Genomic DNA, 25,282 nt, shown 5'->3' with positions numbered 1-25,282 from the left:
AGGTTTCATTGGAACATAAAAAATATTTTTTTCATAGTAAAAATGATCATTCACTGGAATAACCCTCCCCACTGCTGGAAGCTTTCAAGATGCCAGATAATCTCATCTAGGTCCACCTTTCCCTTAAAGGGTTGGACCAGATGGCCTTTCGATGATGTTTGATGGACTGTTCTGTGATTTTACGAAATTACAAAAGGATGGAAGAGTCTGGCTCAAGCAACGTAGGAAGCCAGGCCTAGTGTTTCAGTTCTTAACAGCAGATTGAACAACCACAGATTTAAAACAGGCTTTCAGGCTTAAGACTCAACTTTTGCACTTACAGTTTTTGAAGCATAACACAACATTGGGGGGAAAAAATTTAAAAGAGAATGCTGTTACATGTAACAGATGACCTTGCCAATCTTAATCTTTACAGCTAAGTAAAGACTATGTTTCTTAAAATACTGTTTGTAAAACAAGCATCTAATCTTGAATTTAGGTTACTCTTAACAGAATTCAAGCATGTTTTTTATCTTAATGATCATGATCTATCTTGTGGTAAAATTAGGAATTCTGTTGAGGAAACCATAGAATTTAGATTAAAGCAGGAGTGGAAATCCATAGCTTTTAACGTCCATCTACTTCTAAAAGCTTTTCTTCTTTGCAATTCCTTATTTTTGTTCTTTATTCCAGAGCACCTTTCAGTCTTCTGCTTTTCTTGCCAACCTCACCAACTAAAGCCCTTTTGCATGGTCTCTTAAGACATGTGAGGCCACAGAATTAGGGTCTCTCCTCCCTTCATAACCATTGGAACACCTGTGAAACACAGCCCAGTTTAAATACTGGTACAGGAAAAAAAGATGTGACTAGATAGAATCAGGTCATTCTGTTCAAAAACTAATACTTCATTTACTGTTCCAACAGTAACAGTACTAATGAATTAATTTTATGTTCTTTCTGTCAAAACTGAAATTATGTACAAGTCTAATCAGAATTAGACTACAAAGCTGGGGTTTTTTTCTGCTTCAGATGACTATAATAAGGCTAAAAGACTGAGTTGTTGTAGTCTCATTCCCAAGGCAGCTTTCCATGCATGTAACTTTATTTGATGTGTCATACTCAGCAACTTCATGAAGGATTTACTACTTGGATAATCTCTAGCTTACCTTTAGCTTCTGCCTTATTCCTCAGTACAGAGCCAGGACTTTCTCTCTTTTAGGTCTATTTAAAGGAGGAAAAAAAAATAGTAAGATGTTGCTTTAGTTCCTTTGCTCTTAGCACACAGTCTTGTATCTGTACTCTTCTTAAAGATATCTCTGTACTTTCTAAAGGTATCTCTGTACTTTCTTAAATGCTGTCTTTTAACATAGCATTCCTGCTAGCATTTTAAGGGAGGAACAATTATGTTAGATTGAGAGCCTTTGACCACAGCATCTTTCCTATCTTCAGGATCAGCAGCTTAGGTACCTGTATTAGAGATACGGGGTACCTTGTTCACAACCAGATCTTTGGTTTTTCAGTACAGCTGGAAGAGTTTCAAATTAAAACAAACAAAAGAAAACAAAAAAAACCAAACACAACAGAGAAAACCAAACCACAAACCACTAAAGTATCAAACTTCCCTTCCTCCTTTTTCTGTGGACTCAGAGTAATACAGGTTGAAAGGAACCTCTGAAGGTGTCAAATTCTATCCCTCAACTCTAACCATTCTATGATTTTCCCAATTCATCCTTGTACTCGAGTTGAAATAAAAGAACTAGCTTATAATTAATCAATCTCAAATTGTATTTCCAAGCCTAAATTTAAGGACAGCCTTTCCTGGTGACTGAGTACTTCAGTAGATAGTGCTAGCAATTTGTTCTCTAAAACATATTTAGTAACAAGAAGTGAAGATTTGTGAAGGCCCAAATTAGTCCCTGAAGATCTAAACAATAAAAGCAGCTTAAAAGCTTTTGGAGGTAGGATGGTCATTAAGTTGTGTTAATGATTGCTTTATTTACACTTCTAAAAGCAACAGCTTACATTAAGTATGCTTAACTACAGCTTTCAAGTAAGAACTCACTGACAAACTTCAGTATGTGAACAATGTAAGTAAAACTTCAACAACTACACTACGACGTGCTCTAACCAAACCTTCATATCAAAGGAATTCTTTAAGGCCTGAATTGGTCTTACTCGTGGAGTAGTTACTTATCTTGTATTTTAATATATTAAAACTTACAATTTCTTCATAGATTAGCATAGCTGGGCTGTAGTCATGCTGAAGTGACACACTTAAACAAATCTAAAATACATAGTGTTGTACATTAAAAAAAGAAGTCACAATCAGTTTTTCCTGATGTGATTTCCCAGCATCATCATGATTTCCTGACAACAGCAACTGTAGAAAGGAAAACAGGAAGTAGCTTGATGTTTTTGTGGCAATAGTTCAAACTTTTTTTGTTTTTTAAGAAAAAAATCCAACATTTTTGTGTATACATACCTTTCAATTATTTCTATAAACTCTTTGCCACATTGTGCCTGTTCTCTAGAACAAAGACTTGCAATGCAAAAATAAAACATAATTATATTACATTTTAAGTGTTAAAAGTGTGAAAACAATGAAATACATTGAAAAACAATACAATGAAAACTTACATTCAGTCAAGTCAAATTAAATAACTTTAATTTCATAATAATCTACAAGTATCTGTACATTTTAAGTATGTAGTCCTTTCAATTTATGTTCCCACATATATTTAATTTATACCACACAGTATGTTCCCTCTCACAGTGATAAATTATACGTCAGCTCATTACGCTCCTGTCTGCAAAAAGTTAAGAGAATAATTAGCTGCGTGTCACTGATCTCTATTTGTCAGTTTGTCTCTTTAAAACCCGTATGAAGGCATCTCTTGGTACTTCCACATTGCCAATTTTTCTCATCAACTTCTTCCCTTCTGCCTGCCTCTTCAAAAGCTTCATTCTTCTTGTAATGTCTCCACCATACTATGAAAAGGAGAAATATTTTAGTAAGCTTAAAATCAACTACAGTACATTTCAGCAACACTAAACTTGAGATCTTAAAAATAGTCAGAAAGGCTAGTTACATTATAACAAAAGATTATTTTATACTCCAAATAGTTATCCCAAAAGGCCACTAGTTAAAAAAAAAAAAAGCAAGGGAGCAAGTTAAGCTATGTTCATTTGGACAACTGAGGGTTGAATTCAGTTACCTAAACATATACAGTCACATAAGCCTGGCTGACATTAGGCACAACCTATAGGATATCCAAAATTCCCCTGGAACAGCAACAGGATGCCAGCTCAGATACACTGGGGTATCTGTGCACTTAGCACTAGGTGCTTATGTCTAAATAAATAAACTGAACCCCTGTACAATGTTGAACAAACACCATCCCACGTATGTGCCTAGCAGAAGAATTCTAAAATAGCTGTGAGAAAGTGACACTTGTTTAACTTTTTCCAACGTGTTTGCTTCAGAGAACTAAAGATGACATAAGTAAGAGGCATCAACATTTTTCCTGTAGCTTTGTCCACTCCTGTTGATAGTCAACTATTGCATATTTAAGGCCTTGTCATGATGTATTACTGGAAATTCAAATAAAAGTCTAATCACAATCACTCTTTAAAGAAGCACTTTTATAGCTTATCACCTGAAAAAAACAATTTAGGAAACACATGAAGTTACCCATATGTGTACACACATACTATATGTCTACAACTACTAGAAAATGGTAAGCAGACAGGAGTGAACACAGACACGCTCTGTTGAGTTCACTCTTCAGTTTCTTTTGAGAAAACCATCACCCTTTCTGATCTACGCTTACTGCAAGCTGCAACTAGGGGTTACATGAGTTAAATTTTAAAATAAAAGCTTAAAAGTATCTGTTAATATTCCATTGATGCTTCGGAGCCCAAACAGAACATATTTTTGCTGGGTTTGTAGGAAAAGATAGGCCTATCACATTAGCAAGACTCTTAGGTTTACATACATCAGAAAAATCAAAAAATGAAAAAAATACCTACACATTTTGCCACAACGTTTTTTCTGTAAGCTTTCAGCCTGTAAAATAAAATAACATATTAGAACACATCAACACATTAGAACATCTCTGACGTGAAGGTAAATATCGAGTTGTCAAAATGCTAAGAGTTGTTCTTCTACTAGTTTTGTAAGATGTATTGGAATCATGACATTTTCATATTTTGTATACAGAAGACAGTTCTAAACAGAAGACTGAGTTCACAGTTCTGAATTCTAGAAATATCCCTTAGAGTACATAAAAATTACAATCTTGCCCTTTTATCTAGGATTTCTGCTGTGATTCAGTGTTACATCTGTGTATATGGATACATACACACAAATTCTTACAGCACCTCTGCTGGGATCCCTACCTTTAATTCTTTTGTCACAATTTAAATACTATTTAAACAGCAAAAATGAGACAAGAAAGACATCAAGGAAACAGTTTACTCTAGAAGAAGCGAGTGTTGCTCGGAAATAGTTGTGTGTTCAGCTTGCAACATGCTTCCTTTGGAATAGCACAGCTCAGTTCTTTGTTTTGCTGACTCTCCCACAGACTAAATTATTCCACAACTAGCTCATTTTTTTCAGTAGTAAGAAACTTTTTCCACTGCCAAAGAGGAAGCAGACACATGGGTGTTGCAATTTATAAAATAAAAATACCTTCCTTTCAATTAAATTTATACAAAGTCCTTAGTCACAGCTCAAATGTGTCATGTTTTTTTTTTCCCCAAGAGGTCCGGTAGCATATACAAGAAAAATACAACTCTACAGTAAAATCAAAGTACGGTAATGTAAAAAACTATTTAGGTAAGACATTAAAAGGCCATATTTTAAGTAGCTTAAAACAAGATAAAAAAAGAAAGAAGGGAAACAGAAGGGCTTCACTTACGTTTCTCTTGCAATGATTTTCTTGCCGATAGCAGCCTGAATGGCTATTTCAAACAACTGTCTAGGGATAGCGTCTTTTAATCGTTCACACAGGAATTTACCAGTAGCATATGCCTTATCACTGAAAAAGAAAGACAGCAGTGTTTTCAGAAATCCTCAAAATATATCCATAGGCTAAACCGATTTTAGTAGAAGTTTTTCTCTTTTTAACTTAAAAGGTAAGCTGATCAGATCAGATCATAATTTGACATCTAATGAGAGGTCTCCATGTCACCTGTTTCATACAAAGATGTGATGAGACTGTATTAACAGGTCTTCAAATAAATTTAAAATATTGCAATAAACACCCTAATTATCTATCACATTGAAGCCATTTGAATACTGTCACAGCTTCAAATACAATTTTAAACTAGAAAGTCAAGGAGAATTTTCATTGATCGTAGGCCTAAAAGGTCAAGAGATCTAGATATTAACTATTTTTAGAACATATGGTTTTATATAACAAGGGGAAAAAAAAAGGCTTTAATGTACTCTTGTCACCTGCTACTAAAAATTATCCAACTATATTCAGCATTTGCATATGCTTCAGATTTGGAAAGCGAAAGTGATAGGTCTAAAGAAGCTACTGAACAGATACTTTCCTAAGTCATTGAAAACAAATGGGTCTCTTCTCTCTAAGAACATCTGTATTTAGTGAACACTTTGTTGCTACATTAAAACATGTTAAACTATTTTCAGCTGTATGTTGCTAAAATGTGACTCCTTGCTACTTGTATAAAGCAAACAGTTTAAGCATTAAGTACTAAAACTGTAATGCTTAACCAACATTACTTAAGAAGATACAGATATTTATTTCTATAATTTGGACAAATAATAATGGGTAGCTTAGTACTGAGCTCACAGTAATCTCAGTAATTCTTTCTCTATAAACATAATTCAGCATAATCTTTTTTATATAGACAGATGTAGTCTATGTACAGTGAGAGGACTCTGCAAATAACTGAAGCAGGAGCAGAAGGAATGCTGTCTACAAGTTAAAAAAAAATAATCTGTCATCTAAAGCTAAATGAAAGGCTATCATTAGTTTTAGTGAGTGAAACGCTTCAGGGATGCAAGCTATATTGATCAAGAAACACATGTCAAAGCAATAACTAACTACTGGCAAGGCTGGACACTCCATTTTGCATCTTTTCAAAATAAGAGATGCAGGCACATTGCTAAATACAGCACATTTATGAAAAAAAAAAAAGGTTAATTTGAAAATGTATATGAGAGTTATTCCTCTCCAGCCCCATGATCTTTCTAAACAAAGTATGGGTTTCATTTTCTTATGCCAACTTTCTGAAGTTAAGGAACTTCAAGGATTTCAGGATTGCAGTTATGTAAAAAATATGAAAATATACAATTTTTTGGCAACTACAAGTTAGTATTTTAAGGACAAAAAACTAAAACAAACTAAAACCCCTCAAAAGTTGATCTCAGGATTACTGGAAAGGGATGCTGAAGTTACAGAAGGAAGCCTTATGAAGAAGCCTTACTTTGTGAGAAGAAAGCAAGGAGAGAAGCTGGGAACAGGTAGGCATTATTCTCACCAGCAAACCAGTAATTCCCAGGAAACTTACAGAAAATGAATCATTTTAGCAAAAATTTTCTAAGGTAATTACATCCAGTAAACATTTACTTTCTCCTGGTACTCTGGACAAAGACAAGATAACAAACTTCTATAGAACAGGAATTATTGGGAGCATAAAATCAATTTTTTTTTCAGTAGTAAATAGTAAGTGCCACAAAGGATTCATCTGGCATCTTCTTGACTGTTCTGTATTTAAATTTTTCCAGCTCCTTAAGAGATCGGCATTTTGCCTTTCCTTCTCCTACCTGCCCTAGAATACCACAAAAATATATCTAGCACTTAAACACCTCTCTTTTTAAGGTCATCTCCAAAAGTGGTGTGGTGAAATTCTCAATGCTCTTTTCATACACATTTGTCATGTATTAGTTATACATATATATGTTTTCATTGTATATTAATAGGAAGTCTTATTTCTTTGGAATGGAGAATCCAGTCAACCTACTTGTGTATGATTGTTGCCAGTTCTTCAACTGGATTTCCATTTAGAAGAATATCCATTTTTATAAGGTCTGCTGCCTGGTATCCTGCATCTTCGTAATCAAAACTAAAAGAAAAGAGTTTAAAAGTTAGTGATGATTTTGTAAAAATTAAATTCTGCGTTCTTTGTTCCATAAATTTTAAGTTTTAGACATATTTCCTAATAAAGCACTCAATCTTTTTATTAAAATAGGAGCAGTTTTTAATAGTCTCTCAGTATGTCTCCCTCATGCAAGACTGGACTAGAAATTTACTGCAGATAAATCTCATCTCCAAGGCAGCAGCAGCAGACATCATCCTGTCATCCAGCTACTGAGCAAGGTAAATCAATCAAAAAAATCTACATTCTTACTGCAATGTCTAAAGAGTTTATTCAAACACTTCAGCTGGAAGTTCTTTAAAGCTCCAGGCAACAGAACCCTTCAACACAGCTTCTGAACAGTAAACATCCTTGATGTCACACAAATCAAACACCAACACTGGATTGTTTCCTTTTTATCCTCTCCTTTGACAGACTTCTTATATGACCCCTATTATTATTCTCTCTGACAACCAAGTTTTCCTCTTCATTTCCAAACCATATTTCTCCTTTGGTAGATATGGGCCTTGCTGTCTTTGTGTCAGTTTGCAATACCACTAATCTGGTCAGATCTGACATATCAGAACAAAAGGGAAAAGCATCCTTTGAGAGTATTTCAAAGTACTTCTATCTTAATTGGCCTAGATAAACCACAGTTGTGTGAATGGACTATAACAGAAGTATGATTATTGAGAGCATTAAATACACAAGCAACATTAATGCATCAGTTAGGAAATAAAAATCAAAAAGTAAGACAATGCAACATTGTTTGCAATCACCCTTCAATCAAAGGAAACCGAGGATAATTCTAATGAGAGAGCTTCTTCATAAACAGATTGTTTTTTATCTAGTTGGAGAGCTAAATCCTGAGAGAAAGTGCAAAATCTCCATCCATTTTTTCTACCTGGCCTTCCTGTCTCCCCACTTTTGCTTATAGTTCTACTTCAAATGTAATTGGGTATACCAATTCCTGTCAAAATGTAATATATATCTTACTAACAACACATCTACATATCAGGTTTGTAAGAGCTATTGAGTATCCTGTGGCATAAGCCCACCTGCCATGCAAGATTTTCCCTTCCATTAAATTCGCAAAGGTTCTCCACAAACAGCTAAGCATTGCTCTAACTTCTGAATTTATAGAATCCACCCACAGCAGAACACTTTGTCTCAAAATGCAGCTGATTTACATGCTTTATTATGGGAATAACGTAAGTAAAGTAAGTGTTGTTTGTTTTAAATACAGTTTGTTGATTTACTAGCTTTAAAGAATCAGTATTTAGTTATTTTCCTTTTTCCACCAAGAAACAATACAGTAGGAAGTATATTTTCAGTGATTCCTTTGATAAAAAATGCTCATTGTCACTGCAGACAAGTAAGAACCATGTAGATGTTACTCATCTAGATGAGCAAGTGCCACCCTACACATAACACTCCAAAAATACTCGTATCAATCAACAAAGAAAATTATTAGGTAGTTGTGGGAGAATGGCTAGCTGAGAAGGGTTACGTAGACATGATCCAGCTGGCCGAGCAAAAGCTTGAGAAACATCGGATTCAGCCCCCGTAACTACTGGGCCGGTAAAGACACCTTGTCCTTGACTATAATTGTTGTATGATAACAGGGAGGTTGCAGCTGCTCAGGCATGGGAAAAGAGGATGAAAGTAACTGTAAAGAAGGAACCAAGGGCGGAGTTGATCTTTCTAAGAACTAACCAATCATGAGCTTAACTTTTGTAATATGTATGAGCTAATTATGTTAGGACATAAAAGGCAACCGTGTGAATCAATAAACGAAGCTTGCTGATCACTCATATTGAGTGGCCCTGTCTTCCCTCCGTCGCGACAAATGGCGCCCGAACAGGGACCCTACAGAGGGCTGAACCTGCGAGCCACAGTCAACGGAGTCTCAGTGCTGGTCCTGTAAGCAGCGCAGGAGGCGAAAGGGATTAAAGGAAAAGGTCCCCGCGCCCTGGAGCACCTATAGAGAGTGTCCTGCCGGCTACGCGCCACCGAAGTCTGAAAGGCTGCAACAGCGCGCTGACGAAGGTATGAATAGACAAGCGGCGTATGATTTGCTCAAATGCTTTTTAGAAAAGCGGAGCATTTAGGGTATAGATAACGAAGGTATGAACAGACAAGCGGCGTACAATTTGCTCAAATGCTTTTTAGAAAAGCGGAGCGTTCAGGATATAGATTGTAAAAGGGAGTTGCCTGGGTTATCAGCGTATGGAGTAGCGAGAGGTTGCTTTGATAATCCAGATACGGTTTTTGAACACGAGGAATGGCGTAAATATGAGGATAAATTGTTTGACGAAGTTATATACGATAATAAATCAGCCAAAAAGTTGATAAAGCCGTGGCGGGCAGTCGCTAACGCCCCGTTGCAAACCGAGCTGAGGAAAAAAAAAAAAAAAAAAAAGAGAGAGAGAGAGAGAAAAAAGCCGTTCACTCAAAAAAAAAAAAAAAAATCCCTTCATATATGGGTATTAAGCAAGGAAGAGAGGAACCATTTGGCCTGTTTATCGATCGAGTAGCAGACGCCATACAGGCGGCCGGGGTGCCCGATTATCTCAGAGGCACTATACTAAAGCAGTGTGCCATACAAAATAGTAATCCGGCCACACGCAACATCTTGGCTACATTGCCAGGGACATGGACTATCGAGGAAGGACTAGAAAGGATGGCTCAGGTACCGGTAGGGCCACAGACAATGTTAGTTGAGGCAGTAAAGGAACTAGGGAATAGTTTAAAGGAACACGCGCAGGCTACGCAGAGTCAAGTTCTTGCAGCCCTTGCTCCTTTGCAAGCCTCCGTTCAACGATTAAATGCTAGTGAATCATCTCGCCCACGATGCTACCGTTGCGGCGCTGCTGGACACATCAGACGGAACTGCAACGCCGGCTCAGTATGGTGCAGAAACTGCCGGTTGGACAACCACAATGAGACTGCATGTCGCGCTTCTAAACCGGGAAACGGACGATTCAGCGGGAAAAGCCGCCCCGCGCCGACACAAAAAGCGGCTGCATATCCGGCAGCACTCAATCCCTTCAGCTCAGACCAGCCACAAGCGGAAGCCTCGGCTTGGACCTGGCAACAGCAGTAGATTGTACCCTGTTGGACTCAAAGCCTGTCAGCATTGCTACCGGCACACAGGGACCAATCTGTATCAATGGACAAGCTGTCGGAGCACTACTTATAGGCCGTTCATCGGCCACCATGCTGGGACTTAATGTGTTGGTGGGACTGATTGATAAAGATTACCACGGTGAGATCCAGATCATGGCCCACACGTTATTCCCACCGCTCTTCATCGCTAAAGGCACCAAGGTGGCGCAATTAATTCCCCTACCACATCTTGTGGGGGCCCTTCAAGCGCTGCAGGAGCAACCTCGAGGGCAAGGTGGTTTTGGATCTACAGGACAAATGGCCTTGCTAACTATCGGCCTGCACCAACGGCCACGACGATCGGTTACGGTGCAGTACGGCGACCAAACCATCTCACTTGTCGCACTTTTGGATACTGGTGCCGATATTTCTATAATCAGTACACAGAAATGGCCGGCTCAATGGCCGACCTACGCGAGCAGCGCCACGGTCGCGGGAGTAGGAGGATTGACCCTTGCTCGCAAATCACCCCTTCTACGATGGACCATAGGGGACAAGGTACCATCTGGGTTCCCAGCCGTTGGGTAAGGCCCGCCATCGACCACCCTGAAGTCGCCACTGAAGGTGACCCGACTAATCACCGTAAACCAACGGACTGAGACCGCTGCGCCTGAGTGTGAACCACGAGGTCGCAAAGACAGAAATTAATTGTACAGTCTGTGGGGTCTGTAACCCCTAGGTATTATGTGCATGCTATTTGCTTAGAAGTTGAAACAGAGAAAATGGTTAACTTAGGTATAGAAAGCTTTATAGTAGTTGCCTTAGTTGTAAGCATAAGAGCCATCCCATATAGCAAGATGTTTGACCCACGAGAAAATGCGTGGATAACTTTAGCTCGGTCACTCAACACGACCAGCTTTTGTGCAAGCCTAGCAACACCCCGCTCCCCATTTACTACGTGCCTTATAGGGGTGCTCTTGGAGACTGGTTGGGTCTGTCCGGATGGCTGAGAAATCTTTTACAGACAGGATTGCTAGTCTTAATCATTGTACTAATAGCGTTGCTTTGTGTGAGTTGTGTGTTGTCTTGTATGAAAACCCTCGTGTTACGGATGTTTAACCAAGCCTATGTCATTCAAAATAAAAACGGGGGAATTGTGGGAGAATGGCTAGCTGAGAAGGGTTACGTAGACATGATCCAGCTGGCCGAGCAAAAGCTTGAGAAACATCGGATTCAGCCCCCGTAACTACTGGGCTGGTAAAGACACCTTGTCCTTGACTATAATTGTTGTATGATAACAGGGAGGTTGCAGCTGCTCAGGCATGGGAAAAGAGGATGAAAGTAACTGTAAAGAAGGAACCAAGGGCAGAGTTGATCTTTCTAAGAACTAACCAATCATGAGCTTAACTTTTGTAATATGTATGAGCTAATTATGTTAGGACATAAAAGGCAACCGTGTGAATCAATAAACGAAGCTTGCTGATCACTCATATTGAGTGGCCCTGTCTTCCCTCCGTTGCGACAGGTAGTGATGCACTTTTAGTGTTTTTCAGGTGTATTTCCATCCATTTTTACAGTGAATCTAATTCATTAAAGTAAGAAGAAGAACTCGATTTGCAGCACCATCATAAAAGAATATTCTTCACTTGTGCCCTTCCATATCTTCTCAGACCTTTTTTTGTTTCTACCCCTCAGGGTCCTGGGGGAGTGAGGGTGGGGAGAAAAGGGGGTACAAAAGAGGTAGTTACCTTGCATAACCAGAAGACAGAGACTTAAGAGTATCATAAAAATCCACCACAATTTCATTCAGTGGAAAGAGGTATTTTAGCATAACCCTGTGTTCATCAATGTACACCATATCCTTCTGGACTGCCCTACGATCCTAGACAAACAAAAATGGTTTCAGTTTCCCTTGACAGAAGTTTTCTACAAATAAATACAAAACAAATTAAAATAAAGTTATCCAATTACACAAAAGAACTCCCGTACTTCAAGCCGTGAAGTAACTTTCTTATTGGTAGTTTGCTGAAGTCCCAGAACAAACTGCAGCACCATCATAAACAAAGTGGTTGTAACTCAACTGGACAAATTATTCAAATCTATCCTCTCTAAAAGCTGAATTTGTGAAATCCTTAACAGCTTCTGCTTTCTGCTGCCTTTTAAATATATAGTTACTTGTCAATAAAATCTCGCTGAAATTAGATTTTCACATACATTGGAATATTACACATTATGACTCGCAGGCTCATCTCTCCTGCCAGGAGGGTACCTTAAAGTTATTTTAGGAATTCTTTTAATAGATCTTGTGCTTGTCTGTACTGACTTACAAGTACTGTACTCTGTTGTATTATGTATTTGAAATGTTAAAACCTAAGAAAATATTATGAAGAAATTATATAAAGACAATACACATGGCATTTAAAATATTTTTAGTTTGAAGTATTCCAAATACACTTGGGGAAATGCGATTGCCCATCACTATCATAAATGAACTCCAGTGAAGTACTGAAAACATATAGGAAGCCACGGTTAAGTGTTAACAGAAGTTGTATTTCCATGAATATTCTTCTAAAAAAAAAAAAAAAAAAAATCTTATTCCCCTGGTGCAGATTCCATTCTTTCAGGAAAATAGAAGTAGCTATGAATTTGTCTAGCGCAGGACGTAGACTAGGTACTTTATTGTCACTGAGCTTCATCACTAACTTTCACTATAAGGAATCTGCAGTTCAGAAGTAGTTTTACACATAAAATGCCTAAATACTCTTGAAAGAAAAAATATTTTAATTACTCTCAAAGATACTATTAAAATACTAATATCTAGTATCTTACTGTCTAGTAATCTTAAGTATGATATGAAGAACTTAAAAATGCAATTGACAAAACTAAAACTATATACCAACCTGACACAAAACAATTATTTTCCCAATATATTCCTGAGGTGTTACAATAGTACCAAGAACGGTCGGCTCTAAATATTCAGATACTGAAAGTTTATCAGGAAACTGAGCAGGGTTGATAATAGTAATCTCTGCTTTACCGTACTCCTGAAAACAAACAAATAAAACAGATACTGTAATTTTACAAATAAATTGACTGAATAGCATAGGAGACAAAAGTAACATTGAAAAAATGCTAACAAAATGTCTCAATTGCTTGGAAACACTTGTGAATAACACAACCAGAATTTATAACAAGAACAATTTTAAAAGAGATTTCTGCATCACATACATTAAGTCCCTAATCAGTGTTATCTTTAAATATTATTCTACAGAAAGATTATAGGAATTACTTTCACGAGGAAAATAGTTCTTTAAAGCCTTTTATCTGGTCAATATTAAACAGAAGTGCTTAGAACTAGGACTATAGCCTAGGGTTATCCATAGAAACAAAAATGGCTTTCCATCCATCTTTTCATCTCCCTCTTGCCTGTAGAGCAAGGATCTTCTGTCTTAGACCTTGTAGGATCATCATGAAGTAAGGTACAGCTTCAACAAAGACCTGCTCTAAGTATTCTGCAGTTTGGTGATGGGGACATTCATCTCCAAATAGAACTTCAGGTTCAGGCTCCCTTACAGGCTGAAGTGGGCTTAGAAATTAAGTTTTCAATTCTTGTGCAAATGCTTTCATTACCTATTTCTAGTAGACCAACATCCCGATAGGGGCTGGAGTCATCCTTCTGAAGTAAGGATAAAAGGAAGTTCATGCTTCTTATCATGTACATACAACCTCCCCCACGCACTAAGGCAAATGAATATATCACTTCCACTGACAAGGCAGTGTTCCTGAACAATGACACAACTTCCAGCAGTGTTTGAAAACAGTGTCCCACACCAGCAATCCACAATCACTTATACACAAAATGTGTCAACTACTTCATTCACAACTGCTACACTGCCTAAGGAAGAAATCAAAACAACTGGAGAGAAAAAGGGTCTATGCCTTACACCTTGCAAGCAACCTTTCTTATACAAGCTGTTTGGAATTTACAGATTTTCTGTAGTGTTTAGAGGTAGATGTTGGATAATAATGAGCCAGTCTATTTGCGGCCTCCTTCCAGCAGATGCTCATAACTCCACCTCTCTCTTTCTCAAACTCAAGAACAGTAATTTTTTTCACCCAGTTCAATGAAGTTTACACATACCTATTTCACTGTCATCAAAAACTCACTTGTCTTCACCAGCCCCTGCCAGTCTACAGCAGCATTACAAGCTGTTCCTAAAAACGTGTTTTCTTACTGATAAAACCTGATTTTAAAAATGTAGATGTTTAAAAATGTAGATGTTTATTATACAAGGCTTTTAAGCTTATATATATATATATATATATTTTCTATATATATATAAAGCTGTAATAAATTTAACATACCTTTATCAACTTTGTTGAAGAAAGAACAGCTTTATATGGAACCGTAGGTGCAGTCAAAATAACAGACATGTTATACTCTTGCTCCAAACGTTGATTAAAAACTTCCATGTGTAAAAGACCAAGGAAACCTAACCTGAGAAAAAAATATCCTGTTGGTGAAAGCATTTGTATATTCCCTGGTTTCCCCTCCACCATGTTTACACTGCTAGTCTGGCAAGATCAGGCACAGCGAACAATTTCCAAATGATCCTACAGTTGAACTGTATGAGTCTTTGAGAACAAAACCTACCAATCACAACAAACTGCACACCCTGCACAAATATGGAATGTAAGAAAATCAAATGCTTTTGATCTTTACCTATCACTAATTTGAATTAAAGCTCCTAATCCTGAATTAATTTTAATTCAGCCTTCAGCGGACTTAAAACTTTCATTCTCAATTTACAAACCATTACAAAAATGAAAGCGTTATAAAAGCCTCACCTCCATCCAGCTCCTAAGGCAAGGCTACTGTCACGATGAACAGTTACGCTGGAGTCATTCAATGTCAGCCTTTCCAAAGCACTTTTGAGATTATTATATTCTGTTTGATCTACAGGATACATTCCTGTCAAAACATATTAGACAGAAGTGATGCGACAGAGAGCTTTGTCTAGTGTATACTTAGCTTTCAAATACGCCTTTTACAGTGAACACAGTAATGAAATTAAAAACCACTTACTTTGTGTTCCAACTTCTTTAAAATGTGAAAAACAACACAAGATTCCCCCCCTACCCCAAATTAGTTAAAATGTAGTAGCTTTAGATTACCTCAAAAAAACATGAATTAACATTCAAACCATAATGGTAGGGATACTATACTCATCTAATTCTTCACAGTTGTGGAAGATGATTGAGTATAACAATTGTTTTACAGGGCTGCAGTGTGCACTTATAGCTTGAACATAAATGAATAAGCAGACAAACTTTACCAAGATGTTCCTTCAAAGGTAAGAGTGAACAGCAAAAAATAGTAATTGCCATATCAAAGTTGTGAATGATTCTATATTCTTTTGAATTTAACAAAAAGCAGCTGCCTGTATAATTACTGCCTGAAATAGGTTCTACTGCAACACTTTTCACATCACCATGTGTTCAGAAAATGTAGATTGCACTACGCCAAGAAGCAACACACACGCACGGAATTAAAATTTACAGGGTTACACTCTTCTACATTTACTGACAGACAGCACAATTTCCATAAGACAGTTTAAGTGAGTTTTGCACATTCCATCACAACAAGTCCAGAAAGTGATTTGCAGAATTTATTTCTTTCTAAAGCCACCATCCATAGCACTTGTAGTAGTTACTGAAGCTGGTGGCAACAGCTCAACGGAACTATTCAAGCTTTAAGAGCCAAATATTTTGCAGAATCATTCTGAACATTAGCTTTGGTAGTTTACCATATTTAACAGTTAAAATTAAACAGTTGTTAATTTTTAAAAGAAAAAAGGATTTCACAGTAATTATGGAAACCTGGTTATCAAGATGAAGAATTCCAATAAATGGACTTTATTTTTTCAAGTCTCAACCCTTCTTTTCCAGCTATAAGAATTTACTGGCATTAGAAGCAGTAATCGCGGCTAAAAATATGTGTTAGTCCTGTATTCATCTAAAACCAGTCTGCAACTATTATGAATCTTGTCTGCTGAGTCACAGAGAAAATTACACAAAGCTATATAAATGATGTGCCTCTGTAGCTTAACTTTGCTAGAATTCTAATCCTCACAACTCTCAATATACACATGTTATTTTAGAAGCTCTAATAGCTCTCTTACTCTGGAAAAAAGTAATTCTACTTTTTATCAGTTTACGCCTCACCTGCAAAAACCATTGGCTTCGCTGACTTAAAGCCAGGCAAAGGTTCCACTGGCTGTTTATACAAAAACAGTGTGTCTCCTATTTGGGCTTCTGTTACTTCTTTCATTCCAGCAATCACGTAGCCCACCTGTCCAGCATATCTAAATAAAATTGGCATTATACGGACATGCTTCAGTATTGCTGCTACTTTCCCCGCTTGACTTAGCCCAGTCAGAAATTCAAATCAATCACCCCCCTAAAAGCCCATACACAGTCCAAAAGCCAGATTTAAGTTGTTTCTCCTGTGAACTTTATCTCAAGGGACAAACTGCCTGCTGACTCAAGTAGCTCTATTTCTGTTAAACAGTATATTTATAGTTCTGGATTTTGAATTATGTGCTACTCCCAGTTTGAAAGGTGGAGCTCTTCCAATTCTCTCCCCTATCCTGCTCAGGTTGAGGTAGTGAGCAAGTGACTGGTTGGGTGCTTAGTTGCTGGCTGGGTTCAACCCACCACAGTAACACAGTCTCACTGAGAATCTCCTAAAGTCATTAACACATACTTGGAAGCAAACTGATAAAGCTTCTCCACTAATTCTAAGTACCTTATTTTCTTCCCACTGCTGCCATGAAGAGCCAGTTTCTGGAAGCTGTTGTATTCATGGATTTTAAGTTTTCCACCCTCACAATATGCTGCAGCAATAACTAAGATGAAGCCCCATTCCCTTCCACTCTCACACAAGGTAGCTCCTAGAAATAAATTGGACAGCTGAATAAGAGTATCAAATGCTAGTCTTAAAAAAAACAAACAAAAACCCAGCTATCCAGATGTTCCACGTACTATAGATGACAGAATGACTTCCTCCCGCTAGCAGTGCTCAAAAAGCAGTCCCCAAAAGCTTCTGCCTCAACATTCCCAAAATGAAAAACACTGACATTGAGCATTAAATTACAGATTATAATCGTGAAATGCCCCACCACCAAAGAACAAGAAGAAAAAACCCTCAACATCTCCCAGCCTTTACCACTCAAAGCAAAATCAAACAGAATTGCAGGATTTTATATCTTATACCAATTCGTGATTTGTCCCATTGAAATAATTTTTTACTTACAGTTTATGGGTTGGCTGCTCATTTGGAGTCAGAATTCCAACTTCATTAACTTCGTATCTTTTCTTAGTGTGCGCAGACACAATTTTATGCCCTTTCTGAATCTCCCCACCAAAGAGCGCAATGTTAGCTATGACACCTCGGTAGTGGTCAAAGGTAGAGTCAAACACTAAGGCTTTCAACGGATCAGCAGTATTACACTGGGGTCTGTCACAAAAAAATTTAAAAGAATGTATTAAGCAGTATGTTTTTTATTCAATATCAAATGACCAAACACCCCAAAAACTTTCATATTAAAAGAGATAAAACTACTGACTAATTTTCAGTAAACAAATGCATAACAGGCATCATTTCAATGTTTCACTATTACGCAGCAGATCTTTACTTTTTTTTTTCTCCCATGTACAACAGCAGTAGAAATAGAAGAAAACCAAATGCATATTCATAATACCTGTTTCACAACAGGTGAAACAGATGCTTAAAATGCCATATTACAGGGGGAAACAAAAATCCAACAGTTACATTCCAACAGCTGAGGCTTTATTTTTTTTTAAAAAAAGTCCACTAATATATTGGTTTTGCCATCTTTCATGGAAACCAAATCTCAGATTTTCTCTGTGATTTCTTTTATCTATAACTATTAACTAATACGAGGACTACGATTATTAGCTAGTAGTAGGAAAAAAGATTCAAAAGCCATATGCTGATTGAAACTGAACTGTAATTCAGCAGCTTCGTCATCAAGTTCCCAGATAAAAGTCCATTTTAAAGGTTGGGTTCAGGATATGAAACCCTAAACACAGCAGATTTCAATTACCTTTATCATTTTAACAATGCAATGTTTAAAAGGAGTAACAGCACACAGATCCTCAAACAGTAAGTTTCATGGAAACTTCATAGAAGTATCATCTTTAGTAGCTCAGCTCTCATCTTTCATTTCATACTGAATTCATTTTCCTCTCCCACTTCTTAAGAATGAAGAATTCTTCTCTGCTGACATTCACATACTCATTTTTTAAAAGACATCTCAGATCTGAGGTGTCATTTTTTCCGATTTGCAATTTGAAACTGACCTAACCAGTTCAGACATTAGGTTTCTCCCACATCTCTTCAGAAAGTGTTGACTTTAAATAGTCAAAATGAGTGACATTATACTGTATAAACACAACTCATGGTTTTCTAATTAACCTTACAAGGTTTCATAACTGAATACAGAACTTACGGTGGAATCTTCTCAATGACCTTTTGAAGAACTGTTTCAACATTTGTTCCTTTTTTAGCAGAAATCTAAAACAAGTCCAACAACAATTTGATAAGACACGTGTCTCATATGAATTCAGTATTTATTAAACAGTGGCACACTTAGACGGTTTTGGTGGCCACAGATAATACTAGCCATAAAAGCACTGTGAAGCGCATTTTAGAACACTATTACTATGAAATGCTTATTTGATTATAAATTATTCTGTAACATTTTTTTCTCTCCTGCATGGCACTTGTTGTTACAGTAAAAGTGAAAACAATTTAGAGACCCATAATGAGATACAATTAAAAAAAAAAAAAGTCTATCCGATGCCATTCATCAAGACATACCAGAATCTTTAACTGAGAATTATGTTCTCTGCTCGTTTGCCATGAGAAAATCTTTAAGAAAATCGTGTATGTTGGACAAAGACAGGCAAACAGATGACACCCTGTTGATTAACTACGTGTACACGTCTTTCATTAGCTACAAAGTAGATACATATATACAATCAGCCACGTTATAAAACTTCAAGAGATCTTACCCTTATACATTCATCTATAGGGATATCAAACAGCTTCTCAATTTGTTTTTCAACTCTTTCAGGGTCTGCATTCTTTAAGTCAATCTGAAAAACAACAAACTGCTAAATATACAGGCAATCATGTCTTTTGTATGACCCAGCACTGTAGTTACCAAATACACAAGCCAACGAACGTTTATGTTTTTGTGAGTAAAGCAAAGTTCTTATTATATTCTATTTTTTCATTATATACTTCTATTTGAGGATACATTTCTTATAAGTCTTCTATACATTTAAATAACCCAGTTATTTAATATGAAACTCTAAAAGCTTTATTACCTTATTTATGACAGGAATTATTGCAAGCTGTGCTTCAAAAGCAAGATAGAAGTTTGCCACTGTCTGAGCCTGAATACCCTAGAAAATAAGCATTAAAAAAGTTTAACATGGAATCTTCTTACAAAAAAAGAAACAAAAAAACCCTAGATGTAGTATACAATATAAGATTATTTTGCTATTCTACCCACTCCTTATATTCCACAGAGAAAATTATCAAAATACTTTGTGATAATGTGTACATATTTAAAATCATGTTCCCATAATCCTCATATTCTAGCTTGTTAACTGTTTCTGATGTTCATAGCACTGTACAAATAAAAGTACAACTAAGATCTCTAATTTCACTTCCCTCCCAATATAGACATTGTCTGAGAATTTATGAGAGTACCACCTTACAAACATTTTACTCCCTCACTCTCCTGCTTCTCCTGAAACATTAGTCAAGAACCTATTAATCTAGTGGATATGAAACGTCTCAAGTTTCCAGCATAAGTTTATTCACATTCAGCTTATAGTGTCCTTTAGCTTTAATATTGCCAGTATTGGTTTGTATTACTGACAATCAAAAACGCAAGAGCAATTAGTTGTAACTAACAGTGTACTTGGTTGAACAAACCATCAAGCTTCCCAACACGAAACTGAAGGCACTCAAATGGGTACTCATACAACAGCTAAAAGTTCTACAGACTACTATTTGCAAAGTTCATACTCTGTATGAAGTAGGATCCGATTCACTAATCCTGTGCTTTTACTGCTATGTCATGGAACTGCAGTCACAACCAACAGACAAGTATTTGTCTCTAGAATTTATTTTAAAACCCCCATTACTTGTCTTCTGCAACACAATGCTTTTATGAAGCTACAGCAGGGGCAAAAACACTGATGGAAAAATTAAAAAAAAAAACAAAACACACAAAAGAAAACAAAAACCCACCCCTGAATCTTCTCCATAGCTTGCTTAAAGAAATTGCTGAAATTCTAAGTAGAAAACAAGAATTAAGAACCCTACCTCATTTGCATCCACTACAAGTATGACACCTTGACAGGCAGACAGTGATCGTGATACTTCATAGCTGAAATCTACGTGGCCCTGTGGAGAAAAGAAATGTTTACAATTTCAGGTATTTCTAGAGTCTTTTGCAAAGATTTCTATAGTATCATGTTTTCCTTTGTATATATATTCACAATTCTTACTACAGAAAGAAACTGAATAAACACAAGACAACAGAAATCTCCTACTTTTAAATATAAAGACATTTAGCTTTGTGTGATTTAAACACTGTTTATACTTAACTTACTGGCGTGTCAATAAGATTTAAGAGGTAGTTTACTCCTTTGTAATTGTAAAAAAGAGATGCAGATTGTGCTTTAACTGTAATTCCTCTTTCGCGTTCCACTTGCAGTTTATCCAGCACTTGTTTATTATGGTCAGTTTTAGCAATTGTTCCTAAGATAAAAAAGCATTTTTATTACCTCATTTAGTGCATTAGCTCTCAAAATAAATAATTCTTGAAAATGCCATTAACCAGGAGAACATGGGACTTGCAGCTGCAAATGATGCTTTTCCATCTGATTAAGCTAAACTTAGATTTTAATTTAAAAATAAAACCATGCTTCAATTCTTAATATTTGTTAAATAATTTTTTACATATGAAGTTCTATAAAAAACTTTACTTTTTTTTTACACTACTGAATAAGCAGGATACAAAACATCATGCAAATCTAAATCAGATATTAAGAAGTAGCAAAGACTCCATCCATTCAGTGCTAAATAATTTTGATGTTTAAAAAAACTTCACCTCATACCACTGCAGAGCAGCTCCATGGCCCACGGCTCCAACCAGTGCCAATCTCAAGTGCGAAAAGAACATTATCATAGAGCTTGACAGATGAATTCAAAACTCCATTCTATCACAGGTATCAGGTAAAATTGCCAATAGTGACACACAGGAGGTCATCATAAAGAATAACTTTGATCAAAAGCTTCTCTCCTGGGTTTTGTTTTGCTCACCCCTTAAACGAGAAAAGTAAGACTCTTCCAAAAGGTATTTCTGAGTAGCTAATTTAAGCTCTGCCCTGAAATTTGTCTCCTCTTGGTAGATACAGCAATTGATTTATAGCTTACCTCAGAGAACCCTCTAAAGCAACCTCTGTCTCTCTCTTCCAAGGAAAACTTAGTTTCAGACTCACTTACAGTTATGAAGATCCCTTAGCACTTCTGCTTTTCACTTTCACTTTAAAGGGGGGAGGGGACAGTTTTCCTTAACCTCAACAATAACACAGAAATAAAAACACTGATGTCCAAGAAGCACTCCGATGAGGACCTCTGAAATACCTCTGAAAGTAACACAACTTCACCAATACTTAAGAGCGAAGGAAAAAGCAAGGCTATATAGCAGCTGAGAATCTATGGAATTTACATGTAATTACTAGCAGTTATTCTACACACACTAAATTTAAATCAACATAGGGCTGTACATTTCTAAAACTTACTATACAGCATCATACCAACTTCATTTCCAGTGAGCTTCACCACCGTGAAAAGGTGGTTGTTTATGGTTTGCTCACAAGAGGACATATAATTGCTTTCATCCAAGTACAAGCAGCTGCAGTTCCTCTCTGTTTCAATAACACTTTTGAAAACAACTCTGTTCAGAATTTCTAGGTCATGACAGTCCCCTGCTGTCCACTCCAAACACTGGCTGTAAAAAACACAAGCTTGCTTATGCTGGACGATTGGTGAGGAATGACAGGAGCAGCACCCTGAACTCCTTTTCAGTCTCTTTCTAAAATACATACATATTTCAGTGAATTACACACCTCCTCACCCCTACTTGTAGGCAGATCTCAACCAGAAAGAAAGTCCATCATATTCACATTTCTAACACTACACAACTGACAGCCTAAAAGGACAAGCAAACTGGCACTAGAAGAGCAAAGACACTAGAACTACATACAGAAACATACAGAAACTTACATGTCATCTTACCCATCTAGAAAAGGTAGTATAAAATCAGAACGCTTACCTGTAATTTCCAACAATCTGTCTGCTAGTGTACTTTTGCCATGATCAACGTGAGCTATAATACTGAAGTTTCTAATGCTTTCAACAGGATATGTCGACATATCTAATTTTTCCTGAAAAACAGAAACTAATTTTCATAAACTGTTGTTACAGTCTCTACATGCGATATGACCTGAGCTTTAAAAAAGAATTAAATCATTTCTCTAGAAGAGGCATAGGTCGAACAGTGATACAAAAACTTAAATTGTCATCAGTGTTTAAAATGCTAGCATTTTATTTTAGTCATACATACATATATAGTTATTATTACTGTGAATAATCAGTAAGTATGCTGGAAAGCATTGCCAAAGGTATTATGTTCTTATGAATACAGGGAGTTGGAAAACTTAAAACAGTTTCAAGTTTGTTTTTGTGAAACTACTGAATTTAAGGATTAAGAAAACTGGATTCAGGGGATCACGAAGGAAATGGTTCACAAGCATGATACAGTGACATTACCTAGCAGCTCAGGTAGCAGTGACCTTATCATAAGGAGCAAGCAGGCTTTGTGGAAAAGGAAGCTACAGGTAATGCTTATCTTGGCTAAATTAAAAAAAAAAAAAATGCAGAAAACCAGCCTGACTTCCTTACTTCACACACAGAAAGGTCCAACACTAAAAAACTTTTATTTGTGTTATTCCTGCTCATTCCAAGTAATATCAAATTTTGAAGAAAAGTGGTTTCTTTGCTTTTCAAAGCTTTCAGCATCAGGAATCAGGAGACCCCTAACAGGAATCAGTAACACTTTACCAGAAAACTCTGGTCGCTGATTTTACAGATGCACAAACCTCATCCTTCTTACACAAGCGAAGCACGCAGCTCCGGGCCAAGTGGAAAAGAAAGTGAGCCCGGAGTTCTTAGCTAGCACCAATACACAGCATCAAGCAGCATTATCTGCCCGTGACCCTTGTACGATGCCTCGGCTTGGAACAGCAAGTCCTTCTACCGCCGAGGGGGAGACAGAATCACAGAAGCGTTTTGGTTGGAAAAGACCTTTCAGATCATCGAGTCTGACCATCAACCCAACACTGCCCAAACCATGTCCCTCAGCACCAGATCTGCCTGGCTTTTAAATACCTCCAGGGATAGAGACTCCACCACTGCCCTGCGTAGCCTCTTCCGTTGCTTGACAACCCTTTCCATGAAGGAATTTTTTCCAATACCCATCCTATACCTCTCCTGGCGCAACTTAAGGCCGTTTCCTCTTGTCCCATCGCCTGTTCCTTGGGAGAAAGGACCGACCCCCCCTAGCTACACCCTCCTTTCAGGGAGTTGTAGGGAGCGAGAATGTCTCCCCCCTGCAGCGGGGAATGGCTACTCCAGGCTGCCATCGCAGGGGACTCACTGCAGGCCAGCTGCGGGCAGGCCAAACGCCTCCCCGCGGACTCACCTTGCTGTGGGAGCTGTACAGCCGCTCGCAGGCCGCGGGCCCCGGGGGCAGCCATGGCGGAAGGCAAAGAGGAGCGGCGGGAAGGCGGGGGCTCCGCAGCCGGGCCCACCACGCCGCCGTCCTGCTGGCGAGGGTCATGGCGCTCGGGACTGGCCTCACACCTTCACGGCACGGAGGGGCACTGAGGCAGCCTCAGCCTCCATCGCAGCCTGGCCCCAACGGTTCCCTAACGGCTCTCCAACGGCTGCCCGGGCACGAGAGGAAAACGACCGGCCCCCACGCGGAAGGCAGCGCCGGAAGTGCTCCCCGTCGCTGGCGGAAGTGGTCATAGCCCCGCTTCCTCCCTCACCCTGACCTGAGGGCGGTGCTGAGCGGGTGGCCGTGAGGCGGTGGTGGTGGCAGGGACGCTGTTGTGGGGTCGTATCCCCTTGTCCGGGCCGGCGGCTCCGGAGCCTGCCGCTGTCCGGATGCCCCTGGGAGCTAATTTTGGCCTCGCTTCAATAGGCTGTGGGTGCCCGCCCCGCAGTGTTCGTGGCCTGCGGCCTGGCGGGCAGCGCCCCGGCGATAGGTTGTGGCCGCTGCCCGCACCTTCCGTGTCAGCTCCCGCCTGGGTCTGAGCTGTGCCTGAGTCTTCTGCAGCGGCCGCTTCAGAGGTGCAGCAATCTCAGGAGAGAGCCTCCACAGGGCTTTCCCCTTGGCTGTCAATCAGAAAACTCCCAAAACAGCCCTTTGGACCAGCTTCTGTTACATGATGTTCTAGCAACATTGGTTTCTGGGCCATCTTGCCTGTATATTTTTTTTTAGGTGCTATTAATTATTTATAGAGAGCACAAACTGTATTTTTACAACTTTTCTAAGTTCCTGGAGCTTTGTTTCATTTTGGTATGAAATGGGTTGCAAGAAGAGCTTGGTTTCTGATAGTAACATATCAGTGCTGTTGCACAGAATACCATTGTTTTGAAATACTTATTTACTGGCATTATGGAGGGATCCGTTTCTTGTATGTTGGTGGTGCTGCCAACTTACGGCAGTTCTGGCCACCTTAGTTGTGTTTTGTGAAATTCTAGAAACAAAAGAACATTGTCATTCTATTTTCCATATGTTACTCTATCAAAGTCTTCCTGGACTGACATCATCTTTTCTGGCTATTTTTCTAGCTTATATTTTTCCTAGTTTACCTTTTATTACTGCTGCCGTGTTCCTCTTTTTTTTCTTGC

General features: G+C 38.1%; 1 protein-coding gene across 1 annotated transcript; it reads right to left on the bottom strand.

Annotated features, from left to right (window-relative positions):
• Positions 1 to 1,956: 1,956 nt before the first annotated feature.
• GUF1 (GTP binding elongation factor GUF1) lies at positions 1,957 to 24,203 on the bottom strand. Its single transcript, XM_074154384.1, has 17 exons — positions 24,066 to 24,203; positions 22,638 to 22,749; positions 20,910 to 21,058; positions 20,621 to 20,701; positions 19,612 to 19,689; positions 19,294 to 19,377; positions 18,729 to 18,793; positions 17,510 to 17,713; positions 16,420 to 16,559; positions 15,043 to 15,166; positions 14,560 to 14,692; positions 13,095 to 13,238; positions 11,943 to 12,076; positions 6,973 to 7,074; positions 4,899 to 5,018; positions 4,009 to 4,045; positions 1,957 to 2,967 (listed from the first exon to the last, which is right to left on the bottom strand). Exons 1-17 carry the CDS (start codon positions 24,201 to 24,203, stop codon positions 2,830 to 2,832), a joined length of 1,983 nt encoding a protein of 660 aa, XP_074010485.1. The 3' UTR covers positions 1,957 to 2,829.
• Positions 24,204 to 25,282: the final 1,079 nt, after the last annotated feature.

The sequence above is a fragment of the Numenius arquata genome, chromosome 10, assembly GCF_964106895.1.
Source record: "Numenius arquata chromosome 10, bNumArq3.hap1.1, whole genome shotgun sequence".
Classification (NCBI taxonomy): Eukaryota; Metazoa; Chordata; class Aves; order Charadriiformes; family Scolopacidae; genus Numenius; species Numenius arquata.
This window is presented reverse-complemented; position numbering and strand designations above follow the sequence as displayed.

Bases quoted from the DNA above. Each gene is read 5' to 3' on its own strand.
- GUF1 (XM_074154384.1), bottom strand. From the start codon at position 24,203: ATGACCCTCGCCAGCAGGACGGCGGCGTGGTGGGCCCGGCTGCGGAGC. The intron at 19,690-20,620 runs GTAGGGTTCTTA...CTTATTTTCTAG, and splicing joins TTGTAGTGGATGCAAATGAG to GGTATTCAGGCTCAGACAGT. The intron at 5,019-6,972 runs GTAGGTTGACTG...TTTCTTTTTCAG, and splicing joins CTGGCAACAATCATACACAA to TGATAAGGCATATGCTACTG.